The 21,838-nt window shown below is 43.0% G+C and overlaps 7 protein-coding genes across 7 annotated transcripts; 6 read left to right on the top strand and 1 right to left on the bottom strand.

Moving 5' to 3' along the window:
- Nucleotides 1–81: 81 nt before the first annotated feature.
- Nucleotides 82–3,855, top strand: BCR41DRAFT_391381 (hypothetical protein; the record flags this gene model as incomplete). Its single annotated transcript, XM_022028350.1, has 2 exons — nucleotides 82–428; nucleotides 591–3,855. 2 exons carry the CDS (start codon nucleotides 82–84, stop codon nucleotides 3,853–3,855), a joined length of 3,612 nt encoding a protein of 1,203 aa, XP_021886640.1.
- Nucleotides 3,856–4,198: 343 nt separating this feature from the next.
- BCR41DRAFT_330482 (elongator complex protein 3) lies at nucleotides 4,199–6,685 on the bottom strand. The gene is made up of 7 exons (XM_022021752.1): nucleotides 6,550–6,685; nucleotides 6,431–6,441; nucleotides 6,085–6,309; nucleotides 5,921–5,991; nucleotides 5,438–5,806; nucleotides 4,400–5,322; nucleotides 4,199–4,247 (listed from the first exon to the last, which is right to left on the bottom strand). The coding sequence occupies exons 1-7, from the start codon at nucleotides 6,569–6,571 to the stop codon at nucleotides 4,219–4,221; spliced, it is 1,650 nt and encodes a 549-aa protein (XP_021886639.1). The 5' UTR covers nucleotides 6,572–6,685; the 3' UTR covers nucleotides 4,199–4,218.
- Nucleotides 6,686–7,459: 774 nt separating this feature from the next.
- Nucleotides 7,460–9,318, top strand: BCR41DRAFT_376290 (hypothetical protein; the record flags this gene model as incomplete). The annotated part of the gene is made up of 4 exons (XM_022027038.1): nucleotides 7,460–7,663; nucleotides 7,762–8,290; nucleotides 8,405–8,833; nucleotides 9,065–9,318. 4 exons carry the CDS (start codon nucleotides 7,460–7,462, stop codon nucleotides 9,316–9,318), a joined length of 1,416 nt encoding a protein of 471 aa, XP_021886638.1.
- Nucleotides 9,319–10,309: 991 nt separating this feature from the next.
- Nucleotides 10,310–12,920, top strand: BCR41DRAFT_391378 (hypothetical protein; the record flags this gene model as incomplete). The annotated part of the gene is made up of 2 exons (XM_022028349.1): nucleotides 10,310–10,906; nucleotides 11,022–12,920. The coding sequence occupies 2 exons, from the start codon at nucleotides 10,310–10,312 to the stop codon at nucleotides 12,918–12,920; spliced, it is 2,496 nt and encodes an 831-aa protein (XP_021886637.1).
- Nucleotides 12,921–13,096: 176 nt separating this feature from the next.
- BCR41DRAFT_418052 (Tetraspanin family-domain-containing protein) lies at nucleotides 13,097–14,426 on the top strand (the record flags this gene model as incomplete). Its single annotated transcript, XM_022029576.1, has 5 exons — nucleotides 13,097–13,165; nucleotides 13,264–13,440; nucleotides 13,547–13,621; nucleotides 13,727–13,984; nucleotides 14,223–14,426. The coding sequence occupies 5 exons, from the start codon at nucleotides 13,097–13,099 to the stop codon at nucleotides 14,424–14,426; spliced, it is 783 nt and encodes a 260-aa protein (XP_021886636.1).
- Nucleotides 14,427–15,255: 829 nt separating this feature from the next.
- Nucleotides 15,256–16,582, top strand: BCR41DRAFT_418051 (hypothetical protein). Its single transcript, XM_022029575.1, has 2 exons — nucleotides 15,256–15,708; nucleotides 15,822–16,582. Exons 1-2 carry the CDS (start codon nucleotides 15,509–15,511, stop codon nucleotides 16,534–16,536), a joined length of 915 nt encoding a protein of 304 aa, XP_021886635.1. The 5' UTR covers nucleotides 15,256–15,508; the 3' UTR covers nucleotides 16,537–16,582.
- A 781-nt stretch (nucleotides 16,583–17,363) lies between these two features.
- On the top strand, nucleotides 17,364–21,212 carry BCR41DRAFT_344348 (hypothetical protein). Its single transcript, XM_022022490.1, has 2 exons — nucleotides 17,364–17,760; nucleotides 17,878–21,212. The coding sequence occupies exons 1-2, from the start codon at nucleotides 17,570–17,572 to the stop codon at nucleotides 21,173–21,175; spliced, it is 3,489 nt and encodes a 1,162-aa protein (XP_021886634.1). The 5' UTR covers nucleotides 17,364–17,569; the 3' UTR covers nucleotides 21,176–21,212.
- Nucleotides 21,213–21,838: the final 626 nt, after the last annotated feature.

Genomic DNA, 21,838 nt, shown 5'->3' with positions numbered 1-21,838 from the left:
GCTGTACAACACTAAACTAGACCAGGACCCAGTCAAGTACCCTTTTTTTTTTTTTTTTTAAAAAAAAAAAAAAAAAAAAAAATGGCAAAATCAACTCAGCGTAGGAAGACGAATAGAGGCTCACGGATATTACACCAAAAGCTTCTTCCAACGATTCCAGGACCATGTCATGGCCCTGTTAAAGTGCCTGTACGGATTCATGAACGTACAGGGACTAAATATATTCCTCTCTATAAAATTGAACAGATGTATCCAAGGATGGTTCGGTTAGAAGTCGATGGAAGAACTCTCGAACCTCAAGTTGGATTTCGTTCGAGTCGACGAAGGCGCCAGCAGCAACAGCAGGATATCCGGAAGCAATCGAACCATACAAATAAAAATACGGTTACAGAAAGTAAAGTAAACGATAAAAGAGCCAGGAACACAAGGTAAGAATAGCTGACGATGAAGAAAATGAGGGGAGGAAAAATAGAAGATAATGAACTTTTTTTTTTATTATTATTGACATTGAATCGCGAAATATGAAAAAAAAAAAAAAAAAAAAAAAAAAGTTGTTAAGTTCTTGACAATCTGCTTACTATAAACATTAGGGGATATAGCGATGCTTCACGGGATAGTAGTGGCGATGATAGTGATGACGATGTTATCTGGGTTCATTATCAGCCTAAACAAGTCATTCACGTCGTTCACGATTGTTCTCTCCTTCAAGAAGTCCTACCTACGAAGCAACAACAACAACAACAACACCAGCAGGAGCAAAATATACCTTTTCCATCACCACATCCAGTTGCGGATGCCCACTGCAATTTATCAGATTCGCTCTTTCAAAGGTTATGCAGTGGGGTTGAGAAAGTGGTCTCTAAACAAGGCGAGCGACTAAGTCAAGACCTGATCAAGTTACTTGAGCTGGCTTGTAAAGAACAGAGGCAACGGGGACAGCAGGAAAGCCTGGAACATCTAGAACATCAGCAGCGCCAAAAATATCAAGAGCAGCAGGAACAACCTCAAGAGCAGAAAGACCAGCAGGGACAGAAGCAACGAAAGCGTCCATTTCGGATCGACAATGATGATGATGATGATGCCAGTGGCAATAGCGATGGTAATGACGATAGGAGCAATGTTAGTCACAACTCTAGACCTAACCATCGAATGGAGTATTCTGGAAAGACATTACTTCTAATGAGGAGCCGATCCAATAGTAATGGTAGCAGTGATACCAGTAGTAACAGCAGTGATAGTGGCAGTAACAGCAGCGATAGTGGCAGTAATAGCAGCGATAGCAGCAGCAATGGTAGCAGCAGCAATGGTAGCAGCAGCAATGGTAGCAGCAGCAATGGTAGCAGCAGCAATGGTAGCAACAGCAGTGGTAGCAGCAGCAGTGGTAGAACTGGTGTCAGCCCTAGTAATGGTCTCATTAGGGATGATAGCAGCACTAACTCTTCTGAATGTTTCTCGTATTCATCAAGCTCCTCCGAGTCAGGATTTTTAGGAAGCATTGTCCCTCCTTCTGCACAGAAAAAGCGTGGCCGTCTTCATCACGATCAGGACTACAAGCCTGCCGACAAAAATTCTGCTCCACCAAAATCCAACAACATAGATCGTCATAAGCACAATAGTGATGATACTCAAAGCCTAAGCAATGGTGGTGAAGCCCCGAACTATCAAAACTATCGTATTCATTTTTATGTAGGTTCCGTACCAGGATCCAGTGACGAGTTTCAGCAAACTAAAGAGGAGGGCTCGAAGCGGGCCGGCCGTAAACGAGGCCTATCCATAGATAGCACAACCAAGAGCCAAATCAAATCAACCACTGCCTCGCCTAGCGTGATGGCGGCCCAGCCCACACAGTATACATCTAATGGACCCTTAACTGATGGAGACCAAGATCAACAGCCTCAATGCAAGAAATTAAAGCGGTTTCCGCGCACTACTGATATTATTAAAAGCCAAAAAACAGGTGCTGCTATTGGGAAAACAGTAGAGCTAATGAGGCCAGAAACAGCAACTGCAGGGATAACAAAGAACTCAGAAGAGCTTAGCGCACGTGCTCCAACCATCATAGTGATAGAGGCTTCACCACCATCAGCACAGTTTACTAAATCTTCTTACGAAGGCTTAACAAAATTCGTAGAAAGATGTGGTGGGATGATTGAATGGGTAAAAGATGATGCAAATCGGGACGATGGGCTAAAGATAAGCATTACACTAACAAGCTCGATGGAAGCCCTCTCGTTCTATAGGCTTCTTATTCAAAGCGAGAACAAGAAGCTGAAAGAGCGACAATCACAACAACTGAGAAAATGGCTCAACATCGCTTTGGATTGGGTATGGGATCAACAGGACTTAGAAGACCTTGTCAATGCCATCACCAAAGCCTCAGACATCCAGGCTTTAATACTGGATTGCCGCCGCTCTTCTACTTTCTCTACCCCTTCCCCTCTATCTGACTTCCTTTCGAGTGCTTATACCAGCAAACAAGATAGAGACTCTGTCTGTTCTTCATTCCAGCGTCTAATAGAGCACGAAAGACTTGAGGAATTGCGCTTGCTTTCTGTACCTAGGTTTGTTCGTTTTCAAGGAGAGCATCAGCAACAGCAACAACAACAGCTTCATCAGAAGCAGCAGCGTTATTCTAGCGTCAATGGTGGTGGCAAAGTGGAAAAGCTACTTAACTTGAAAGTACTGCAAGTGCAGTTTTATTTTCCAGACGCCTCGCACAATTGGTCTAAAGGCCATACGGATCGAATTCTGCAAGTTGTAAAGCGCGCAGTCCAGCTCGAGCACTTGACCTTGGATTGCCCGTCAGATCTCTATCACAGTTGTCTAAAACAACTAATGAGTGATAGAGATGAGGCTTTGAGAAGAAAGCCCTATGGGATTACACCAAGCATCAACGTTCAATTTAATTACCAAAACTCGCCTGTCTTGTCCGTAAAGGTGACCCATGGTGGTAATAGCGCTGCCATACGCGATAAAGGAATTATTTCATACGCTACTGCTACTTCTGCCACTTATACTGATACCAGAATACAGGAGTTCACCGTTAACCTTGTGGGCGCAAAGCCTGGTAAGGTCGGGTGGTTATCTCTCCTGTCTAGCTCTGGATTGAAGATGCCTTTCAAGTCCTTGACGGCCCTGAGGCTCAGGAATCTCCATGACAATACCTGGGTGGGTGTGATTACGAAGTGGATGGGTAGCAATAACACTTATAATACTAATGGTTCCTATCATCGGCAGAATCCGCAGCAGCAGCACCAATACTCCGGAGTACTGGTGACGGCAGAGCTTTCGCTACAGGAACTGGAGATTGATTGCCAGAGCCTCAACTATGAACGGTTTCAAGAACTTTGTGGTTCTCTCCTTTCCAGAACAAAACTGACTTTGAGATCACTAAAACTGACAGACTTAAATCTCCCTCCAGGAGAGAACGATAAACGGAAGGGATCACCGGTGGCGCCCCTCGAAAAGGAAGAAGGGGAGCTCAGCCCGGATGAGGTAGTTCCGACGAAACATACTATTTACAATGGTAATAGTAGCGTAAATGCCTGGGAATGCTTGTTCAAGTCACTAGATTTTTCGAAATTATTGAAATTACAGATAGAACGCACTAATATGGGGAATAAGGAAGCCACTTTGCTGGTGAAGTACCTCGAAGCTTCAGTAAAAATTGTATCAGGACCAGCATTGACATCCCCAGCTACTAAAGCTATCAGCCATCGTCTTCAGAAGCCCAGTCGTTCAAAGCTCGGGCTTAGTGGGTTGTCGCTATTGAACACACAGATCACGGCCAGGGGGATGAAGGAGTTAATCTTAGTGGCGGAAAAGAACCAATGGGACTTCAAACTTGAGATGTAGGATGGCTGGGAAACAAAATGAATAAAGCAAAGAACTTCCTTTGTCAACCACGTGTTGTTTTACCAACTGCATGCCATATGCTAAAACACATGTATTATTTTGGATACACAGAAGCAACATGTGTTGATCGTCCAAATGTGGAAAAATGAGACCACCAGACACGCATGCAAAGTTGCGTTTTTGCGAAATTGCCCAAGTCTTCTCACGCGTATTGTTTACATAGATGAACATTTAGAATGCATCTAAGTAATCATTTAGAAGCTTATGTTTAGACTCACTTCATTGAGTCAACGGATTCATCACCAGTTCTGTATATTTTTTATATTATTTATTTAAAGTACATGGTAGGGATGCCTCGTCAAACTACACCAACATCTTGGACATATAAGGGCCTAGTATACGTCCGTGAAGGAAAAGAAGTAAATAAATTGCCATCAAATAAAAGCATAATACCAACCGTTGCCGCATTACCTCCTTTTCTCACTTTTTTTTTTTTTTTTTTTTTTTTTTTTTTTAAAAAAAAAAAAAAAAAAAAAAAACTTACCGTCAAGAGTATATCCAAGCTTGGCATAGTAGTTTCGTACTCCCACGCCACTGATGACGCTCAGTTTGACGCTTCCGTGCTCTTCCCTTGCAATCCTCTCGGCCTCCTCCATCAAAAGAGTACCATAGCCTTGATGTTGGAATTTTGAGGGGTCTCTTGAATGCACAGGTACCACAGATCCATAGACATGCAGCTCTCGAACAATAGAAGTGGGTCCTGCTTTGGTCAACTCCGGACGGAAGGCCAAAGGCGAACACTTCCTCAGTCTCAACAATCCAATCAAAATGTCCTGTTCTGGATCCTCATAACTCAAAAAGGTTTCCCACCCTCCATTAGCAGTATAATCACGGCGGATCAACTCTACTTGATCGGGCTTGACTTTGTTGTGGATATCAACAATACCTACCTCCCTTGTACGGACATCTCTACATTCAGTCCCCAAGTCCTTCATCCTCTGCAATGCCAGCTCTCTTAGGTTGCCATGCTCTACTCCAGACGTGACTAAGGGCATGGGAATATCACGCTGCACTCTGTAAACACGAGTCCACGGTGGAACAAGCGCCAAGATCCTTGCAACAAGATCCACGAGAGAGTTAGGTGTGTAATTCTTGTAGCGCCCTGTCCTCCAGAGCTCATAGAGTCCAGTTCCACGAATAACAAGCGTGGGATAGAGCTTTAATCCGTCAGAGCGGAAGGCCGGGTTCTCAAAGTATTCTTTGAACTGATCCATATCACGCTCCATACCTACATTAGGTAGATCGGGCATCATATGAGCAACGACTTTAAATCCTGCATCTTTTGCCAGCTGGAATGACTCGGTGACAGCCTTGACAGTATGTCCTCGATTTGTGTCGCGTGCCACATCTTCATATACACTTTGTACACCAATCTCAAGACGAGTGCAGCCGTATCTCAGCATTTGACTTTGTTATGTGGAAGAATAGCAATAAAAAAGAGTTTGTTATACAGCCTATATCTCTGGGGCGCCATCATCCATGAAAATTACAACATGGTTTTCCACTAGGACACGCTCTTTACCTTAGATGAGGCTTTAGACAGTAGTCTGGCCGGGTTTCAATCGTGATTCCAATACATTTATTGGGGCTGACTTCCGACATCCTGACAGCCTCATCCACATCGTTACTGGCATGTCCTGAGAGAGAGTCGTGTAGGTTACTGATGAACCAGTCCCGGTAATCCTCTGGTAGAGACATGAATGTTCCTCCCATAATAATGTACTCGACTTTATCCACGCTATGTCCAAGAGACTTAAGCTGATCTTGTCGTCCCCTTGATTGTTCAAACGGGTTATAACGGGCACGGATGGCACGCATACTCGTAGGTTCATACCCTGTATAAGATTGTGTGGAGTACTCGAAATCTGAATCAGGACCTCCGGGACAATACCTATTCATACAGCAAGGTCCTATGATCAGCTATTGCGTCTCCATACGGTCGCTGAGCTCCTAGTCTTTCGGATATTGCTTGTTAATTTGGAATAACTAGAGATCTTTCACTTACACGCAAATATTTCCTGTCATAGCGATATGGGGGCAACGATGAGGTTTGCACATGACCGCCACCACAGCAATCTAACCAATGAAAAAAAATCGAGGTTAGTCTCATTTGTCTTATTGTGACTCTTAAATGTTGCAGATAAATCCTATCCCATGATCCGTTCTTACTCCAGAAGCTGTTCGGACGGGCTTTGCTTTCAAGTTGGGCAAAAGCACAGCTTTATATTGTTCCGGAATAGCAGCAATGATATCTACAAGCTTAGGCTGGTTCTGAGCTTTGTGCTTGCGCGAGTAACGCTGCTTGAGTCCGTTTAGATTAATATCCTTGCCTGCTTCATGAGCTTGAATTAACTCTGATACAATCTCACTGCAGACTTTGATCATAATCTCAGCCTAATGCAATGGCGGAAAAAAAAGAGGGAGGAGGGAAAGAATGAGAAAGTGAGAATTATTGCGAAGGTGAACCTTGCCAGTTTGAATTCACAAAAGGACAATTGCAACAAGGAAGCTGTACCTGGGAAGGGCCTAAGGATGGTCAAGACATTGTGATTAAGCATATAAAAACTAGGATTATGAGAATAAGCTATGGATTACAAAGCGATAAAAAGGAAGGAGTAACAACATTAGCCATACCTTTTTTCTTAATGGTTGACATGCTTCACTGCTATTACTGGTGTATGTATGAATGGGAATTGGAATAGGAACTATGTACAATTTGAGGTCGGATTTCTCTGCCAGCAGAGTGAGAGTCAGTGTTTCTAAGATGGCATTGACAAGCTTGCCAATAATGTGTTTTCGTGGCTTAGTTTATTTATGATGAATTTCCATTAAGAAACAGTGGTGGCAAAGCAGGAAACAACATGAAACAAATTTAGAGTCGAGTTGAGTCATTCATTATAAGAGACATTGCCGACTACGGTATTCTTTTTGAAATAAAAAGAATTATACGAATGATTGATGTTCTCTTTAAGCTCTTTAAACAAACTCCTCTTCCTTCTTCAAACATCAAAACCGCTCATTCATACCGCCTTGTCCGACTTCAACCTTTACTCAAACTTCAAGAGCACTCACGCCGACGACTAAACACCATTACGCGCACTACTTCAAGAGACTATTCTCGAGCGAAGTACGTGTACGGGACCAAATACAGACTCGCGTCATTAAACTGCTATACTGGGACTATTGGCGCAAGACATCTCTCCTTTTCCATAATAGCATCTGATAAGTCAAAACTAGAAAACAAAAGCAGTTCTGCAACGATGTCTATACCACCTGTAATCAATCTTACAGAAGAAGAGGCTAAAATCTGTAAGGTACTGGATACTGTTGCCAGGAGGTATCAAGAGAAAGAAGGCAAAAAGGTTCAGTTGAGGATCGCAGGTGGTTGGGTCCGTGATAAGGTATATATATCGAGAGCAATGATCTAATCCGATCTATCAAAAGCTGAAACTGTGGAATGGCTCCATTGACATCTGATCTATTGATTTTTTTATAGCTTCTTGGACTTTCTTGTCATGATCTAGACATCGCAATCGATACAATGATGGGATATGATTTCGCAATGATGGTGAATGAACATATGGAGGCAACAGGTCATGAGAAACGCACAATTGCAAAGATCGCTACCAATCCAGAAAAGTCAAAGCATCTAGAGACAGCCACCATGGTTGTCTACGACATGCCTTTAGATTTTGTTAATTTGCGCTCAGAAGTTTACGATGATGCCAGTCGCATTCCTAGTGAAATTGTAATTTCAAAAATCTGTTGATACGAGTGGGTTTGAATATGGTATTGTTTAGATACATCTCTAAACACTAATTTTAAAATGATTCGTGTTATTGATAGACTTTTGGAACGCCTTCAGAAGACGCATACCGCCGTGACATCACTATCAATTCACTTTTCTACAATATTCACACACATTCAGTTGAGGATTTTACTGGCAGAGGGCTCGATGACTTGAAAAATAAAATTATCAGGACCCCTCTCGAGGCATTTGAGACATTCTGGCAGGACCCTCTCCGCGTCATGCGTTGCATCCGCTTTGCAGCCAGATTTCAGTTCAAAATTGCAGAAGATGCCAAGCAGGCAATCCTAAATGGTCAAATTAAACGAGCACTCAGAACCAAGATTTCCAAGGAACGTATTGGCGCTGAACTGGACAAGATGATTGACGATGGCGCTAGCCGTAGCACAGCAATCCAACTCTTGCATGAGCTCGATCTTTATGATGTCGTATTTGCTCCCCCTGAGGTTGATGGTACCGCAAGAGGGACAACAGCTGTACAAGGAAATGTTGAAAACAGTGACGAGGCTTTCAAATTGGTCTGGATCATCGAATGGCTTCTAAAGATCAACCCCATTCCTGTCCATGGTGATTTAGAAGGACGAATTTTTCAGGGAGAAGTTGATCAAGGACAGGAAGCATTACTAGCACAAACAAAAGGCACCTCGTTCACTTCACATCTTTATCCTATTGTCACTACAGCTCCTTCATCTAATATCGCCCAGATTGTCTCCAAGGACGATCCTTATCCTGAAAAACTTGGTACACGAAATTTGATTTTGTCAGGCATGCTGTATCCTTATCGTCACATGTCTGCAACTGTCAATAGGAAGGTGATGTCTGCAGGGTCATGGATCCTACGTTATGGACTTAAAGGAAAGAACCTGGATATCGATATAGTTACAAAGCTTATGGAGAGTATTGATGCAGTGCGGGATATTGTAGATACTTTGGCACGGAATCCTGCTGTGGACGATCAAGCCATCCGAACTGAGAGGGCCAACATGGGCATGGTTATTAGAGATATTGGTTTTGTATCGGTAATAGGCAAGAAGTGGCCATGTGCATTTCTCTTGAGTCTCAGCATCGACCTACTTCCAAAGTATGAGGCATTACGCTCAGGAATACTTGGTAAGTAGTGACATGATAGCAAATCTATGAGCAACTATATATTTACCTTTCTACTTTAGTTTGAGGCCATGATTCGTAACATCCATTGCTGCATTAAGCACAGTTTGTGTATGTGCATGCAACGATATCGACTTTGTTTTCATCCATGTATTTTTATTAATGCGTATTCTGACCCTTTTCCCTCTACTCTTTTTTTTTTTTTTAAAAAAAAAAAAAAAAAAAAAAAAAAAGATAAAGAAGCTAAGGCCACAATTATGAGGTACAACACATTTTTATCTAAGGCCGAGTCTTATCAACTTGATCACAGCTTTGCTTGGAAATATCTTGTTGATGGTAAGGAGATAGCAGGCCTACTTAATGTCAAACCAGGGCCAAAGATTACAGAGTTCCTTCGCAAAGTTATGTGCTGGCAATTGATGCATCCTCAAGCTACCAAGGAAGAGTGCCAGATCTGGATCCGGGAGCATCCGACTCTCTTTTATTGAGGAGGAAGGAGAAAATTTAACATTCGGAGCTGAATAAAGAAAGTTGGTTTGAAAATTTTTGTAGATTGGTGCACGGACGTCATGCATTTTTTATTGTCTATTGTGTCTGAACGACTTAAATGTCGCCCTGAATATATCAATAGCTTCAGAAGATTCATTGGGGTTTTGTAAGGATAGTTTATATCGGATTGATGAAGAAAATACAGAATAGACAAAGCAATAGGCTGGTCTTGTATGGCCTTCCTCTTCAGGCACGTTCGTCATTTTAAAAACAAGACTTAAGGCATATGGCTATATCCCATTTGCAACGTGTAAGGTGCAAGGGTGATGCAAGGGTGGACTCGACCATTTTTGATGACATATGCGAGGTTCCTACAAAAATAAGCCTTAAAAATTATAAACAACGCTCACAGGCCTCTCGATGCCAATGACCTGTGAGTGTGAAGATAGTAGAATAAAATAGAGCACAGGAAATATCTGTATTCCCCGATGTTAACCTTACCGTCTCATCGATCCACCTATTCTTTTTTTCCTCCTTCTCTTTTAACTTTTGCGGCTGCTCTTTAGTCTTCACCCCTGCAGATCTTGATCCGTAGTGCGTTGCAGAGAGCTTGCCTAATAATAATTTTATACTTCTCAGAGTATTTTAACCTCTTGAAGCATAGTACATTTCGCATCATTAGCTCGCAATAAGCACAACAACAAATATATTAAGGAACTTAGTCAACTATCTTTTTTACCTTTATCTCCACTCTCATTGCTTGAACTAATAAGCAATTTTCGCTGTTGCTTATGCAATACTACCCCTGCTACTTCCTTCTCGTATACTACCGTCCGTTCAATATTCCACACCTGATAAATCTTTCTTGTCAATTACTTCGTTCAAACTTTCCTATACCCCACTTATGGCTTGATTATACCCAGCTCAAGAAGATCCATTAGAATTCGATCACTCAATTCCCCATTGCTGATGCTATTACGGAAGCGCACTATGCCCACACCCGAGTCTCGTTCGCAGAAGCTCATCAGCATCTCGACGGCGACGTCTATTTCTCCCTTTAAACGTCGTAAGCGAAGCTTCTCCCGACTTGGTGGGGGACCTTTCGGCCGTACTCCTAGTGCATATCCTGCTTGTACGCCCCACAACTCCAAAAGCCATCCCCTTTGGCCATCCATATCCCACGCTGATCGCCATGAATGCGATGGTGCCAGCAATCCTTGTAGCTTGGCTTCTAATTTCGGCGCTTCCTCATTCCCTTTCATTGGATTCCATACTTTCATACGGACCAAAGAATCTTCAATCATTTCATTCTACCAAGGCGCCAAGCTCGCTCCACCGCTATTAGGCGCCTGTGTCGAGAGTGTGGAAATCAGACCAGGTCAGCAGCAGCCATGGTTCACAATCCAGGTCCATCCTTCGCCGGTCCAGGTCCCAGGAAGAAGTGATGCAATGCCTATCCCGAGGAAATCTTATTCCATTTATAGACAACATGAAGACCTAGTTGACTTTGCAATGCAACTGGAGAGGGAGCTGAAAGGGCCATGGCTAAAGCCTATCGGCGGCTCTCCCAGCGTCGCACATCGGATGGTATGATAAATTGGACTCACTCATATATTGGATATATAGGCTAGTTATATCTTCTTATGTCTTTAGGAGGCATCAAATTAACCATCAAGCTCTCTCCTCTCTTCTTTGTTTCAAGGCACTTGAGCTTTCAGCGAACCTCTATAAGGGCAATATTACATCCCTTATTGCCTCATCTTCAACAGTGCAAGCATCGTCTTATACGGCGACTGGCCTTCAGGTGACTAGTATTGCTGGGTCAGCCCTCCGAGATGTTCTTGACAAACATCTTCAAGAGCTCTTTGCGCTCGGAGAAGCCGTTAGCCAATGTCGTCTTTTCTCAGAATTCTTTGGAATCTGGAAAACAGATCTTGATAAACATCTCCAGCTAGACCATCGTGATCCTCTGGCGCTAAACTCTTTAGATTCACGCCCTAGTAAAACAGTTAAGAAAGCGGTAGAGTTGGAAGGCAGATGCATCAACCAAGTTATGGCATTAGGGAATGAAAGGCATATTTTCAAAAGAGACAGTTATGAGAGTTCCCTATCTCAAGCCTCGCAAGGTCTTTCGAGCCCGCTTGTGCTTCCAGCTGAAACCAGTATCCCTATCTCATCCTCCCCTGCTCCCCTCTCACCATACGCACTGGTACCGACGCCATTCCCTATCTGTATGCGTTGGGATCCCAATGATCCATCAAGTATTGTGCCGAACTCATCACCACAACTCCCGCCTTTAGTTACATTGGCACCCTCAAGAGGTTTCGAATTATCTCCCCCTTCGCCACCAGGGTCATCATATCATAGTGATGATTCAGACTTCATTGATAACCACGACGATAACGGTTATAGTGATGTCGGGTACAATTATAATTACGACTATGATGATGATGGTGATGATAAAGATGGTGAGAAGAAGGAGGACGAGGACGAAATGTCATCGGAATCGAGGCTGATACCTAGGGCGAAGCAGGAAGTTGTTTATAATAATAATGACGATGATAATGATAATGACAATGATAATGATAATGACAATGATAATGATAATGACAATGATAATGATAATGACAACGGCAATGATGATAACGATTATGAAAATGATTATAGTGGCAAACACAATAAGGCTCATGGCAGCTTATACAGCAAATATGACACTTTATCGCTGTCTTCACTATCACTCCTATCCATGCATATAATACCAGCATTGGCATTGACAACATCGACACACAAACATTCTTTACCCCTATTTAATGCCCCACTAGTTATCGATGAACTCTCTCTAAGCCCTAGAGCCGACATACTACAAAAACCGCTACAGCCACCTATCCATTTGCACTCGCTAATTCCATCGTCTGCATGCACCACACTTCTAGTCACTACATCATCAACCAGGACTCCATCATCTCCCGCACCAGACCTAAGGTCGTCGCCGTCTGTAAAGAAATCGGAGTGGCAGGCAACGCCCTCGTTACTAACAAATTCCGTGCAGGCACTTGAGACTACACTATTCTCAGAAAGCAATCCCACTCTTCACTACTCTCATCCTTTTGACCACATGCACGATTGTCTTCATAGCTCCACACGCTATCGCCAGCATCGAGCTTCGTTATCAGGATACTCATGGAAAGCAGGCAAGGGTACTACAGAACGGGACAGGGCCTCAAAAACATACTCGGTTTATTATGGGATGTCAGCCAATGGGTATGAAATTGACAACCATCCGAGCGCAGCCTTTACAATCAAATTCAAAATTATTTTGGATATAGAACGGATTGTCGTATTGCAGGTGGTCGAGAACAGAAAGGATTTCGTGTTGAGTGTCCCCGAGTTGAGAAGAAGAGTGCGCAACAAATTTGAAAAGATGGATATGCCACTTCCAGAGGAATTTGAGTTGGCTTGGGTTTCCTCTGCTACTACTACTACGGCCATGGTCTCTACTTCCAAGGCATCATTCGTACTCAAGAACGATGAGAAGTTACAGACAGTGATCTCTGCAAGTGGAAGGAATAAGGTCACTTTGAGATGTATAATACCCAAATAGATAATAAATATGAAAAAGACAAAAGGGTGTATGGTTGGCACGTGGCAGGCGCAGTTGGGGTCAGAATTATAATACTTTGCAAGATCATTCAGCAGGCATCCTTTTTTTTTCTTCATATCATAATATCCTAGTTTAGTAATCGTAACAGACCCAAAATTCCTCTTTCTTGATTTACGATGAACCATACGCGCCTCTACCAGTATCCCGCTAGGCTCTTCATTCTGGGACTGAATGTTGTTGCAATGGTAAAAGAGAGAAGCATAAAAATTGATACATTATTGAACCGATATCTCTTTTTGATGTTCATCAAAACAAAGACGAAAACCTTTTCGGATTTTGACAGGTATCAAGCGTGGGCTTAACTGCAGTTGGGATCTTTGGCCTTTCTGACAGCACACGCGTCCTTATTGAGTCTGAGGCGCTTTCTTGGATTTTAATTATCCTGAGCCTCATTATCTTGTTAATCTCAATGCTTGGGTGCGCAGCAGCGTTGTCTGGCTCGAAGCGGACCCTCGCTATCGTATGTTTTTTATGAGTCAAAATAGTTTGATGTGTGAAAGGTGATGTGGCATTGATCAAAATCAGATGTAGACTGCTGATCAAGATATTTTTTTTCTCAAAAAAAGTATGGTGTCCTCGTATCATTTTTAGTTTTACTTCAGCTTGGTCTCATCATCTTTGCCCTCACACAACATGACAGGGTAACGTTAATTAGAAGCTATAGCCCTTAGCACATTCGATACTCATTTTTGTGTCATTTCTACATTTTAAGAATAGAAAAGTTATATACGCTTCTTTTCTAATAGGTTGATTTAATTTTGGACAAAGCATGGGAGAGAGCGTATGACCGAGACCCTTTATTGCTTCAGGATCTTGAGACTCGCTTTCATTGTTGCGGATTCGCTTCTGTGGATGATCGCGCTGTGCCCAAGGACCCAAGCGTCACTTGTCGAGTCTCTCCCGCATTCGGATACACTGTCCCGTGTAAAGAGCGACTTCGAGAATCGTATCTGCGTCATGAAGCTTCATTGCTCTCAGTCACTGGTGGAACCCAGTTCTTGCAGGTAAAATGCTAATTCAGGAACTGCTGTGGTTTTTTGTTTATTTGTATTTGTTTATTTGTTTATTTGTTTATTTGTTTATTTGTTTATTTGTTTATTTGTTTATTTGTTTATTTGTTCATTTATTTATGGTTATTATTTCGATTTGCGATTTACAATTTTGATTTATTTGGTATGTATTTATGGGACTATGCACAGTAGAATGACATTTTCCTCCGCTCCATACTTTTGTAAACACTAGATCCTTGCATTGGCTGCAACAGTTGTGCTATGGTTGCAGTTGCCTCGTGATAATGAGGTTGAACAGTTATACAGGACTGAGCACTCCCAACGACTTTTGCAAGGGTTACGACAGGAAGATCAAGAGCAGAGACAGTATAGGGAATCATCCGCTGTTCAAGGGGAGGATCGCATAATTGGGAGTCAATATGGCTCCGCAGGCTAAAAGCCGGTAACATTTGAGAGGACAAGGAATAAAAAAATAAAAAATATAAAAATATAAAAAACATGAAAGAGGCGAGGAACATTTGTTGATTTTTTTGCTTCATTCGCAAAGTGGCTGGCTGGACCATATCCCCAGAAGAAGAATAATAAATTCATCCTTCCTTTTTTTAGCATCGCTTCAATCGGCACCTATTTTCATTATTACAACATAAGAACTTAAAAAGAAAATAGCGAGCACTTGTGTCTCCTATTACGGTTGTGAATGCCTTACTTTGTTAACGGAAGGAGCTGAACATACAAATAGAAGTAACGGGCCCCTTCAAGAGCCTTTTTTGCATCTTCTTACTCCGTGTTTCAAGGATTTCTACGCTGTGAAAGTTAATTCATGAAACGCTTGTGCATCGTCTTATCCTTCTTTGTTGCCTTTTCCCATGTTGATCGATGTGCACGCCCAAGGTTTTTTAACTTTAATGTTTTCCACTGTCGCAACAAAATCTGAAATCAGGGGCAGAGATTTTTGTACCCCCGGGAGTGTTCTTTAGGAACGTGCGCCAGAGATTAAGGTGGCAAACACACACGGTGGGATTACGGAGCACAACAACCATCACTCGACAACAAATTCCAACTGCAAGAGGAAGGGGCTAAACACAAAAGTAAAATGAGGCGACGTTACTTACTACAAATCCCTGGAGATTTATTGGTCAGACACCTTCATTTGCCGAGCTCCGCATACGAATACTCCTGCTTATACTCTATGCGGCGGGTTTGATATATTTAAATAGGAACTTCATTCCTCCATCTTGCTTTCCTTTCTCTTTCAAGCACTTCCTCTCTCTTTTTTGTTATTTACGCCCTCGCATTGCCTTTAAATACAAATTCTCCAGTTCTTTCCTATACCTATACCCTTCCTTCACACTTATAAGCACCTTCACACTACACTTATTTACACATACTCCATATCTCCAATACCTACTAAAGTCTCTAATCCACCACTTCTTTTCAGCCGTTTGCATACACCTTTTCTCTTTTCCTTTCGACTTTATTTGCGTCCTTTCTTGAGAACTACTACCCTCACACATCCAAATGTCACCAACGGCAAAGTATTGGCAAAGTGTTCAGTCGATGAACGAGACTTTCGAGGTAGAGGCCCGACCTGGTACATCTCAGACCAATGGTGAAGCATTTGTTCTATTCCAGGACGTCGAGGACATCTTCCCTGGAGTAGTGCGGCTGCAGTATGGCAAACGCGCGATTTCGTTCATGGTTGATGCAGATGGAAATAGGTAAGTAACTGCTCAATGTGCCTTTTACAAAAGTATCCGTGTATGAAGCTGTCCAGTAAAGTATTAAGAGTAAGATCATTCATGAACATCCTCTTTCTATTGTAATCTATCAGATTATTGCCACTACGAGTTCCATACGCACCAGATATTGTGATGCAGGTCGTCCAGGGATTTAGTGCACACAAGCCTTCAACAACCATGCATAACGATTATACAGATGCACCAGAACCAATAGCCCCTCCTCCGACTCGTCCTCGTCATGCTGATCGCGCTCTACATCGTTCAATATCACGCCAATCACAATCCTCTATTCATTCCGATTTCATGTACGACCCACAACTGCAACACGAACTCGAGCTCCGGCGACAAATGCAGCAACCTATGCAGATACCTGCCGATACAGACGAACTTCCTTTCAAACCACACACCCATACTTCTATTTACTCTCAGTTGGTAGGCCTCGATCCTAATTCTGTAGCACCAACTGTGCCTGTATCAACAGTACCAATGTCAACGTCACCACCGACGTCGAAATCTGGTCCAGTAGAGCGCAGGACGGCTGAGATCCCAGAATTTATCACCACATCCTCAGATCAGGAACTGAAAGCTCGGTATCGTGCATCGACGATGTTGTACGAGTCGTTTAAACAACACATGCGAGCAGGTCTATTTCAACAAGCCGATGCGATCCTGGAAGACTTTAGGCGTCAGTCCCAAATCTTAGAGTCTGGCATGCCTCCACGCTTGTTAGATATCCAGCAGCGCATCCTTGAAATGCGACTCAAGATGATCAAAATGCAACAGCAATATCAGCAGTATGAAGAATAAAGAGCACAAAAAAGGGTCACTACCAAAAAATAAAAAACACACAGACACAAACACATCCATTCAAATAATGCTGAGCCCGTTCCTTGTATTTATGCTTTCTTGACTCTAGGCCATTGAGAGCGGGGAGTTTTTTTTTTTTTTTTTTTTTTTTTTCCCTTTTTAAAAAGGCTGGTGCTTATGAAAAACCATCTCTTCCTAAAGTCTCCACCTCTCTTTGTAACTAGAAATTATGCTGATGGCCAAATAAATACTAGTTCTTATAAATATAGGCGAAGCCAAATATGGATCTCTGTGGCGCAGCGAAATAAGAAACAGGCTTCCCCCCTAAAAAAATCGCGCGTCCATGTCATTGATAGAAATAACAGAAGTCTAAAATAAACTGGCTGACAGATGATCTCGGCTACTTGCTGATGTCTGGTTCCAGGCATGCGGGGGCCAGTAATGAGTGTGAAGCAACAACAAAATAACAGCATTCCAACCTATTTTTTATTCAAATATTTTTTTACCCTCTCCTGGCGTTTCATATTTGTTTATGCAACTTTGTCGCACAAAATATTTTGTGCAAAAAAGAAAAGATTTATTGGATGGAATAGACATGCGTCAACAGTCATGCCCCTAGAGGACTGATTGCCATGCCGTCAACTCACAGATGGATGACAGATTGACAAACATCTCTCTTCTTTTTGCGTGCGGTGGTGCAAACAAAAACCAGTCAAACAATACATGTACATGTACAAAATACACAAACAAAAAAAAAAAAAAAAATCATCCGGAGGGCGAAGGCTAATGAAGAGCACTGTTGTTTCTCAATTGCTTTCTTCTGGACCCATTTCTCTCTTTCTTCCCTGCCTTCTCCCCTGCCTTCTCCTTTCTTTCTCCCCCCTCAGCCATAATTTCCAAGGTGCCCGTAGTTCAATTACTAGTTCATCCAGCAATATCTCCTCTGTAATCGAAAATACTCTCTTTCTATTATTCTCGTTCTCACCTTCGTCCCCTCTCTTATTCCATTTAATCTCTTCACAACCTAACACATATGACAAAGCTATGGCAAACTGTACAACTAGGACAGCATACTTTTGACGTACAAGCCCGCTTAGGGACGACACAGACAAACGGTGAGGCATTTGTGCTGCTCCAAGACGTCGATGAGGTCTTTCCGGGCGTCGTGCGACTGCAGGTTGGCAAGCGTGTGCTGGGATTCATGGTCAATGATGATGGAAACAGGTAGCGCAGAACTAGCATAGACAATTTTTTTTTTTTTTTTTTTTGCGCGGGTAAAACTTGTTAATGTCGCTGCTAATGTGACTAACAAGATATCAAAATTACTCTATGTTGGACAAGACTGCAGCCGCTTCGAGTCCCATATATGCCAGGAGAAACCCTTGAAGCCGTATTAGCATCTAATAACTCAACATCACAATCTCCACCGCCATCTGCGGCGTATCACAGCAAAGCTCACGAACGTTTTGCAGCGGAAATGGCATTGCCACCCCGTCATTCTGATAAACCATATCGGCTTATTGAAAGAAATTTATATTTACCAGACCAGCTGAGACGCCTCAGCAGCGACAGCAACATATTTAATCCAAAACTGGGTACGGTATCTCCTTCATCCCCACAGTCACCACAGTTACCTCTGCCGCCACAATGGCAACCAATAGAGAGGCAACCGGAACGAAGACAAGATATCTCGCTTCAGTTTTCATCCATGTGGCAATTGGACAAACAGCCTCTTCAAGTCAAACAAGGATTAGTCTCGCAATTGCAGAAACAATGGGGGCTTGAACAGGAGTTGATGCTTAGACGACAATTGCAACAATCGATGGAGCTGCCATCCTCGCCCACAACTTTATCGCCCTTCAGGCCACATGAGCACCTGTCTATTTATTCTGCCATTAATGCAATTACAGCGCCAATACCTGTCCCAAGCATCACAGATGTCCCTCAATCAATATCAGATGATGATGAAGAAATCCTTTCACAATATCGCCAATCTGTGTTACTTTATCAGTCCTATTTGGAGCACATACATGCGGGACAAACAGAAATGGCTGATGCAATAGATCAGGACTTTCAGCTGCACTTCGAGACCCTCCGGCCTATTATGGTCAACCATCTAGATGTCCAAGACATCATGGTCGATATGAAGCAGAGTATACAGCTTCTTCAGGAGCAAAAAGTGGAGCGGCTCACCTACATACAACAACGCATTCGTGCTATCTTGTCAAATAATATAGAAATACACCTACAGCCAACTCCACGATTATTCATCATCTTGCCAAATGATATCATTCAGGATAAAGCGCCTTCGACAATAAACCAGTTCCGACTCTATTTCCTGTGTGAATGCGGAGATCACACCACACAGGCTGGATTTCATAGCAGTGCTGACGATCAGATCAGCAGCAGTCCCGGTAGCCCCTTGACTGGGATAATGAAAAAGTTCACAATGAGTACAAGTAGTATCAACAGTAGTTGCAGTGGCAATGGAAGTGCCAGTATTAGCACCACGCTCAGTAATGGCGGCGGACGTAATAGCGGCAGTGGGTGGCTACCGCAGCACATCCATCTTGCAAAACATGAAGGATATGAATTGGACAGACCAATAGAGTTTTTAGAAAATTACGGGCACTATGTCCTCAGCCTACTGGAGATGCTCAAGTACGGGGTCAGCATTGAGGATTTCACCGTCCCGGCACTTGTACCTTCGCAAGCCAGCATTAGCGATAATGCCAAAGGGCGCAGGGCCTCTATCGAAAGTAATTTGGGGTCTGCAGTCGAACAGGCTATAAGTTTCCTGCAGAGTTGGGCCGATCTTCATAGTCAATCCAGTACCAATAACGATGGCCACCACAATAATAACTTCAGTGGCTCTGAGCGGCGCCTTGAGGCAGCACTGTATCCAAAGGTGCGATTGGATGTCAATAAGCTGATACAACTGAAGGATTACTTGAAAACAGAGAATGAAAAAAGTATCCTGGGCAATCTCTATAGAGTCGTAACGGATGAAGGGTATGTAAGATGGATCTGCTTAGACCATTACCGTGACAACTTCAATAGCACAGCTATCAAGGAGCTTCAAGTCCTGGTAGCAATCGAGGGCGGCTCATTTGAAGAACGTTACGGCAGAATTGAAATCTCTCTTACGACACCATCGGATGCCAGTCAGTTCTATAAAGCACTGGAACGAGTGAGATCGGTTCAGGAACTCGCAATAACACTTAAATGGGAGCTCAGCTTCACAGATGCAAAGGCCTTACGAGATGCTATTACTCGATCGAGCGCTGTTATTGTGCAGCTTAATTGTACAGCTTCTAATTCTGCCGGAGAGATGCTCAATCGAAACAAGCGAGCGGAGCCATTCTGGCAGATCATGTCGCTCCCAAGGCTGCGCTCCTTCTCACTCTGTGGATACTCTGGCCTTTACAGACGAATCATGTCTGATGTCCCCAAGAATGCGCTTCGGGTGCTTAAATTGGGTGAGGAGGTTGACTGGAGCAAAGATAAGCTCCGGATCGTCGAGCTACTAGCGATGAGTCCAGAGCTTACCGACTTGACTTTAGTCAGCACGAAAATCTATGAGGCCTACCATATCATTCGACAGGAAGCTTTAAAGAGATGCCCACTTCTGTCTAAGATTACTGTGGAGGCTAGCAAGGATGAAAAGACAGTAGCTTACCTTGAGCATGGACAAGTGCTGGTTGGAATGGAGGTAGTCATCCCAAGCATTGGAGCCCACAGCCGCCTCTTTGACAACATAGTCTGTATTACCTCCATCCATATCAGTTCCCGAGCTAGCTATACAGCTGATATCAAGGTATTTCTAGAGCTCATTCGCCGGAACAACGCACTGTCAGAGTTCAAGGTTTGGTGCTATGTTTCCGAATTTCTCAGCTTCTATGATTCTATCCGACGTGCCGTCATGGAGACCAAGGATATGAACCAATCCCCGAGCCTTCAAAAGGTGTGTCTGTATCGTGGAGAGAACCAGCTATTCACGACAGACATCATAGATCCAGAGGCAGTCACTTTAGAGCTGTTGCAACTAAATGTACATAAAGGAGCCTTACTTCAACTGATCGACAGGTTTGGCTCAAAGGTCACAAAGCTTAGAATTAACGGACCACAATGGAAAGCAGCACACTCAGCCGCCTTTCTAGAGTCAATCACAAGAGCGTCACTGTTGATAGAAAGAGTATCAGCAAGGTTGCCGTCATTATCGGATGAGTCTTCGCAGGCTATCGGGGATGCACCTCTTCGCCCTAGCTTGACACATCTGTATCAGGCTGTTGGAGAAGTGGACGAGAGCATGCTAGAAGACTTAGCTGTAGTAGTCAAACACTCGGAGCAACTAAAGGAATATCATATCACAATGGACCGGCCATTTAAAACAGATGTACATCGGTCGATGCATTGGATTGAATTCATGAAGTCAGTTAGTGACAAGATCACGTCATTGGTGATATGGCAACCGAATGGCGACGACTGGGTGAATGCATTTGGGGCTCACCGGTTTGAAGCCCTTGAAAATGTAACATTTGAACAATCCACGCACATCACCCAAAACGACGTATTCCTAAAGCTCATGCACACTGGGATGGTGAATGAAGAAACACAGAGTAGAAATTCTTTTTCATGATTCCTTATGAAAAATAACTGTACCTAATAAAGCACCTGAATGATGAAGTGAAATAAGGACCCGTCTATCGAGCTAGCAAACCCTTCCTACAGGACTTATTACTTATGATAAGGCTGCGATTCAAGTTTAATCGCTGTATAGGCCCTAGTTGCATTACTATATTAAAAAGGTCATATGGATTCTTGACGAAGGCGACTCATTCGTTCCATCAATGACTAGTCATGAAATTATGAGCGATAAACTCCAACTGATAAATCAAATCCTTCGTGTCCTTAATTCAAGGAGCCATAAAGGTAATCTCTCTTGATGCTGGTCTCGTTAGTGAAGGCGCCACAACCATTAAAGAGCCTTCGAAACGATGTACATGTGGTCCACGACCAATTTAAAGCAGAAGAAGCCGATAAAATAGCGGTATGCTGTGTCTGAAGCATAATTGGTTTATGTTGATAGGACCACAAACAATCTGTTCAGGCTAGATGCAACATTTAAACCATCAGTTGCGTCCTAAACAAATGCCCCAGTCATCTACCTTGTCATGAAGATTAAGTGGTCTCTCAAATGGGCGTGGACAGCTGCGGTACTTGAAATGCATCTCAACTGGTATTCTCTAGGCTAGCTAAGCATGCTCTAGCTGATTATTTATTTCATTATTATTTTCCTGTC

Source organism: Lobosporangium transversale (genome assembly GCF_002105155.1).
Source record: "Lobosporangium transversale strain NRRL 3116 chromosome Unknown BCR41scaffold_1, whole genome shotgun sequence".
NCBI lineage: Eukaryota > Fungi > Mortierellomycota > Mortierellomycetes > Mortierellales > Mortierellaceae > Lobosporangium > Lobosporangium transversale.
This window is presented reverse-complemented; position numbering and strand designations above follow the sequence as displayed.

What these genes read in the sequence shown, in the direction of transcription:
- BCR41DRAFT_344348 (XM_022022490.1), top strand. Translation starts at nt 17,570, where the DNA reads ATGACAAAGCTATGGCAAACTGTACAACTAGGACAGCATACTTTTGAC. An exon ending in GTCAATGATGATGGAAACAG is followed by an intron (nt 17,761 to 17,877) that starts GTAGCGCAGAAC and finishes ATGTTGGACAAG; the next exon opens with ACTGCAGCCGCTTCGAGTCC.
- BCR41DRAFT_418051 (XM_022029575.1), top strand. Translation starts at nt 15,509, where the DNA reads ATGTCACCAACGGCAAAGTATTGGCAAAGTGTTCAGTCGATGAACGAG. An exon ending in GTTGATGCAGATGGAAATAG is followed by an intron (nt 15,709 to 15,821) that starts GTAAGTAACTGC and finishes GTAATCTATCAG; the next exon opens with ATTATTGCCACTACGAGTTC.
- BCR41DRAFT_330482 (XM_022021752.1), bottom strand. Translation starts at nt 6,571, where the DNA reads ATGTCAACCATTAAGAAAAAAG. An exon ending in ATGACAGGAAATATTTGCGT is followed by an intron (nt 5,807 to 5,920) that starts GTAAGTGAAAGA and finishes CTGTATGAATAG; the next exon opens with GTATTGTCCCGGAGGTCCTG. An exon ending in TGTCTAAAGCCTCATCTAAG is followed by an intron (nt 5,323 to 5,437) that starts GTAAAGAGCGTG and finishes CACATAACAAAG; the next exon opens with TCAAATGCTGAGATACGGCT.